This window comes from Astatotilapia calliptera, chromosome 5 (assembly GCF_964374335.1).
Source record: "Astatotilapia calliptera chromosome 5, fAstCal68.1, whole genome shotgun sequence".
NCBI classification, from domain to species: Eukaryota; Metazoa; Chordata; class Actinopteri; order Cichliformes; family Cichlidae; genus Astatotilapia; species Astatotilapia calliptera.
In genome coordinates, this window is record NC_137426.1 from 6,261,242 (window position 1) to 6,267,241 (window position 6,000).

General features: G+C 38.4%; 1 protein-coding gene across 1 annotated transcript in view; it reads left to right on the forward strand.

Moving 5' to 3' along the window:
• Positions 1 to 4,927, forward strand: part of cdh22 (cadherin 22) — a 194,397-nt gene extending 189,470 nt beyond the window's left edge. The window contains exon 14 of the mRNA XM_026166884.2: positions 3,044 to 4,927. Coding sequence (XP_026022669.2) covers positions 3,044 to 3,576 — 533 coding nt within the window. The 3' untranslated portion in view covers positions 3,577 to 4,927. The remainder of the gene's footprint in view (positions 1 to 3,043) is intronic.
• Positions 4,928 to 6,000: the final 1,073 nt, after the last annotated feature.

A 6,000-nucleotide genomic window follows, 5' to 3' on the forward strand; every position in this document is an offset into this window, starting at 1 on the left:
TTGTCAGGAACGCTTATCGCAACATCTGTACACATAGGGACCAGCTTTGTATGTATAAGAGACAGCTATGCGCAGGTACATATGCTTCCTGCAAGAGTAAACTCTGTACATGGTGTTGAATTGAAATTTAGACGTGCTAATCTCCTAGTTAAATATGTTTTCAGTGGCTTTCAATTCAAGCATCTGTATACCTAAAAGGTAAATTCCATTAGGAGGGTTTTTGAAAAGTGAGGCTATCAGATCATCTTCGCTTCAGAATGCCACATAATAGCACATACTCTTTAACACAGTTTACTGAAGGGAGGCTGTTCTGCACCTAGGAGTTCATAGTTTCCTACCTCCTATTATTCTTCACATTAGTGTGAATTTAGAGTAATTGTCTTAGTGCTTGGTTAGTATGCATGGCTGTGTGTGCCACAGTTTACCACAAACCGTGACTCTTTCTTCAGCCGCCTGGCAATTAATTTACCCAATTCATACAGGAGAAGAATAAACACAATGGCTACAGACACCGTATCCCAGTGGAGCCCAGCAAACAATGTAAGAAGAGAACAACTGTACATATCCGTCAGAGATGATGAATAAAATCCAATTCAAGATCAGCAAAGCTTTTTAGTCTGTGTCACAGCTCTGTAGGCAATGAACCCCCTGGGTGTTTCACTTTACAAATGAATTTTAGGGCATTTATAGCAATTGAAAAACAATTACCAGGAACAGCAACAACTCGTTGTATAGATCCCATCACTATTATATTCTAATGTTGTGTAGGGTGTACAAAGAAATGAGATGGGAAGAAAGGTGAAATATTTATTAATATAATCATATGACCTTCAGCGTCACATTTTCCGTGCCCTTATGCATATTAATATACATGCTTTAACATGTATGGATTTCCTGTACACAGCACCTATTTCTAACATCCATCTATTTTGACTCGGAAACAACGTCACTATAGCTCATTTTCACAATGTATGAATGGGTATTTTGGGTTCAGGGCATCAAACAATATGTGCCATCCAGGACAGCACAGGCACCATTATAATTGATAGTCTTTTTATCTCTGTGGGCTTGTAGGCATCTGTTTTAGGCTATCTGTTCCAGAAGATGCATGATGTGTACTGCTTAATGATCTATCTGAATGTCCCTTCACTGGCATCCCTTTGGAGCTGTTGCTTATTGTGCCTGCTAAAAGGAAAAAAATACTGTAGGTACAACAAAGCATTTTAGAGAACATGCCAGGCAACTTCTTTTCCCTTATTGAGATTATATTGTAAAACGGGAGAGTAGAATAATTAGCTTTCCATTTTAGAGACAGAAACAATTCTGAGCCTGCAAGAGTGTTGTAGTACTTGCCAATTTGTCAGCAATTTGCAATTGGCAGTGTTTTATGAATCAGGACAGTGCTGCCATTTATAATCTGTTTTTTGTGAAATATGGCCCTCAGAAGCGAAAGACCATCGTTTTTCATGAACAAAAATAAACAACAACAACAACGAATGTGCATTACGATAACAAAATACCAAGGAAGTGAGTCAGAAGCTGTTTTGATGCTGTTGTACAGTTCAGTTTTTGATCTACAGTAGATTTTTTTCTCCTTTTATTTTAATAAATGAATGTTAGTACAATCGTATTGACAGGCACATCAGAATAAAGTACTTTTATCCTTGTCTTTCAGAGTATTTACTATGCACTGTAGAAAAATCCCTTTGCACATTCTTCTTTGCTAATAACCTGATCAAAGAGCAGCTAGATTGCTGTTTATCCCACTACTCAAAATTGAGTTGTTCATTATCTTTGTCACACTCCCCAGTGTGCATCATTCATTAATAACTGGCTCTAATAAGTTTTTACCATCACTGTAAATGACATTTAATGTTGTTGCAAATCTGAGACAAATCTGGTGGAAGTTTCAGAGGGAAAAGTGCAGCCCTGAGGAGGGATGACGAAGTTAGAGGGTGGGTGTCTGAGCTAAGTGAGACTTGTCTAATCACAAATGAAGGCAGTAATTAAAACAACTAAGCTGAAATTGAAGCCAGATTGATTTATCTGTGCATACAGCCTTTGTTTTCCTCTCATCTCATTAGTCCATAACAGGATCTATCACAATTCTTTTTAATCAAGACTTTTAAGCATTTATCTCTCTTTCTGAGTGGTCTCCTCAATTTCTTAGCTGAAGAAACAAAAACTCTTACTTTCACTTGACTTGGATGAGTATTGATATACAGATTGGTCTCCATTAAGCCTTTTGAATCATATTTCTGAGCGAGGCAATCAAGATGTTGAAAAATCAATGCTCATGCATTTGAAATGTAAAACTTGATAATATATTATCTTCCCCTGCGGTGCCTTTGCCCCGAGAGGTGAAATCAAAGTTACTATGGGTGTATTTAGAAACTTTCCTATGGAAAGCACTTGCAAATCCATCATGTGCAGTGTATGCTCGACATACACATTTAGCTCAGTAAGGAGAAAGAGAACAAGTAACAAGCGGAATTTATTGCAGAAACCTGAGCATGCAAAATAGAAGCATTTTACTCAGATGAAAAGCAACATCATAGAATGAAACCCCAGATGAAGGGGAGGTAGACTAGACTGCAAGGACCCTAGCCACCGGCGGTGAGTTAGCAGATGGCTGAAAAAGACTGTTTAAGATGAAGTGGACAATCCAGATGGGTTGAAGATGCGAAAGAGACAGTTTGACAGTCAGATTAACAGACTGATAGGACTTTTTTTTTTTTTTTAAAAGGGCCTGAACCTGTAGGCATTTTATGTGTTTTTTCATCACAAAATGTCAAAGGGATTCACTTTTTGCATGCAATATGTTTAAGCCTCTGTGTGATGAGAAACCTGTAAATGAGAACCTTTTTATCTGTGTTTTACCAAAGCACGAGAATTCATGTGTGGGAACGTTTGTGGATATATGTGTTTTTGTGTTTGTCTTAAAATCTATTCACTGAATTGAATTGAATATGTTATTTTAATGTAGAATTACAAATATCGTCTCTTTTCACTTTCTTGTTCTCTCTCTCTCTCTGTCCATCAGTTCTTGTTTTGCTGATTCTAACCCTGAAACGCCACAGGAAGGGCCAGAGGATGACAGAGGACGAGGAGGACATGAGGGATAACGTCATCAAGTACAACGATGAGGGTGGAGGGGAGCAGGACACTCAGGCATATGACATGAGTGCTCTGAGGAACCTCTATGACTTTCCAGAGGCCAAGAGCTGTGACTCTGGCCCAGACATCCGCTCACTGCCACAGTGGATACAAGCTAAACGAGTGGGTGGCAGTGGCGCAGAGGCAGCTGCTGCGGCAGCAACAGACTTTTCCCTTTTCAAAGGCTACATTCGAAAGAAGGTGGAGCAGGCTGATGCTGACCTGTCAGTGCCACCATATGACTCCTTCCAGACATACGCCTTTGAGGGCACCAGTTCACCGGCGCTTTCGCTAAGTTCCATTCATACACTGTCCACCACCTCAGAACAGGATTTCTCCTATCTCAGCGAATGGGGACCACGCTTCAGGCAACTGGCAGGCTACTACGCACCAGGAAACCCTGAGGAGGAAAGGTCCTAGCACAGCTTCTTCTCAGCAGAGACACTTTTAAACACCCTCTTCTTCCTCCTACTTATCTCTCTCCCCTTCTCACCCTCTGGCAGGCTACTGAGATCAGAGCCAGTCTATGTACTCATTAAAGTCAGAGTACCACCTCTTTATCTCTTTAGCAAAATTCCCAGTCTCAGACTTTGAACTCCTTTGAGAAAACTTTGAGAGGTTTTTTTTTTTTTTTTTGCTTTCTTTTTTTTACGCTTGTTTGTATTTTCTTGTGTGTGAGAGTTTTAAGATTTAAATTAAAAAGCTCTGGTGATCATATGAAATAAGGAAGAGAATGAGCGATATCTAAAACTGCTATTTAACCGTGTGCAAAGGGAGAGCTTGTTTCTCTCAGGAAAGAAGAACATTTATTTTAAGTTAAAAGACGGACTGTCAGCATTACATGGGTGGGGTTAAACCATGCCAAGGTAAAGTGTCATGTATTTATTTGATGCCGAAATATTTATGTATTTATTTGTTTTTATGTATTTATTTATTTATTTATACCATGCTCACTATGGTAACTACAAGAGTGAACTCTGCTAAAGTGTTAATGAAAAAGTGAGGGGAAAAGGACATCATGAATCAAACGACACAACATGGAAGAAAGAAGAACTGCATTAGCAGGGGAGTCCACACAATACCAGTGAAGAGATGACATCTGGGTCATATAAAATTACATTCTGGAAAATATTTCTATTTATTTTCTATGACCACTTTTGTAAAATAATAACCAACTTCAAACAGATATCCGAAAAGCAAAGGAAACTAGAACAGAGGCAACACACTGAATAATAGAACTGCCGAAGAAAACAGCTGCCAGTTTAGTCTGAATGGCAAAGACTGATGCACTTTTGCTGTATTTTAGTGATTTATAAAAAAAAGGAGGGGAGTTTATGGTGACAAACTGAGAAAAAAATGTGTGTTAATCATTTCTTATCCTTTCCACAGCCATTTTTAAGGCAATAAGGCACAAACCGCAGCAGTGATTTAAGACAAAACAAAATGACTGTTTTCCTGGAATTGGCTGATGCCCAGCCTTGTCCTACAGGGAGCCAATCTTTATTCCAGATTTGTGTGTGAATGTGTACAATATGTTCGGTTTATTTCATATCCTGAGATGTTTAATTTTCCTTTTGACATTTTATTTCCTTTGGGGTAAGGGAAGAACGGTTATGTCTAATTAAAGAAAGAGTTTTATGGGATAATGTGATTAAGGAAGTGGTCACATCCACCTGGTATCCACAGCCTTTTCAGTGTTGACCTTAACTTGCAAATGTATGGAAAATGAAAAAAAAAAAAGCTAAATAAATATTTGATTTTTTGGTAAAAACTACATCTCCCTTGGTGCAATAAACTAAATTACTCAGTGAATTGCTTTGTAAATGAGATCACGGAGATAAAGTAAATAGAGCATCTCTGTTACTAATTATTGTTTGCCACTTGTTTGCTGAAGATGTCTGCTGAATTATGAATAATTGTGGAGCTAGGTTTTGTTTACACCAGGGGTAGATTCAGAGAATAGTTGTAGATGGAAACAAACAGACCATATGACAGGCCACAGCCAAACAAAGACTCTCCTCTCAGCGTGTATCCCTCCTGGCTGCCTTCTGCCAAACTACAGTAATTGTCGTAGTCACCAGAGGATGCTGAGGTTTATGAAGTTGCTTTTATCTTTCTGACCTGCTGCTAAAATGGCCCTTCAGACAGTGGCTTGGATTCACATTCAAGTCCTTTCATAACTGGGTTTCAAAGAAATGTCAGTTTTTTTCAGTAGGGCTACTGTATCCACTCATAGTTTGCTAAGAAGTGACATTGAACTATGTTTCAAACATAACTCATCCATCACTGCTCGACAAAAAAAAGGTATAGCTAGACTTTTATTCTACAAAACTAAAGTAACAGCAGCATGACAAAATATATGCTGCCACACTATTTTACAAGTATAGCAGTGATGCCACAATCAGCAGCACAACTTGACTTCACGTTGTTGCAGTTGCAGAATAGTTGCAACTCTTTTTTTTCTGTAGTTATTTCAGTCAAAAAAATAACTACAGAAAAATTCTGTAATTAGCATATGGATGGATAGTCTTTAAAAATTGTGCACCAGTAATTAAGTTATGTTAAAGAAGAAACTCAAATTGATTTCACAATTTAAATCACGTTTTACATCCCTGGCTTCATCAATATGCATTGTACTCTATTATACTGTATTGATCCATACTGCATCAGTGTTTGTATTTATTTGTGCATCTGTGCCAAGGAGTGGTTGGCCATTCATTATTAATCATAGCTTTTAGCCTAACAGCATTTGCTCACTGACAAGCAAATGTCGTACGCTGGATGGATTTATACAAATGTAGGTCAGCATGAGCTCCCTACTCACAATCATAAAGGAAGGGTTGC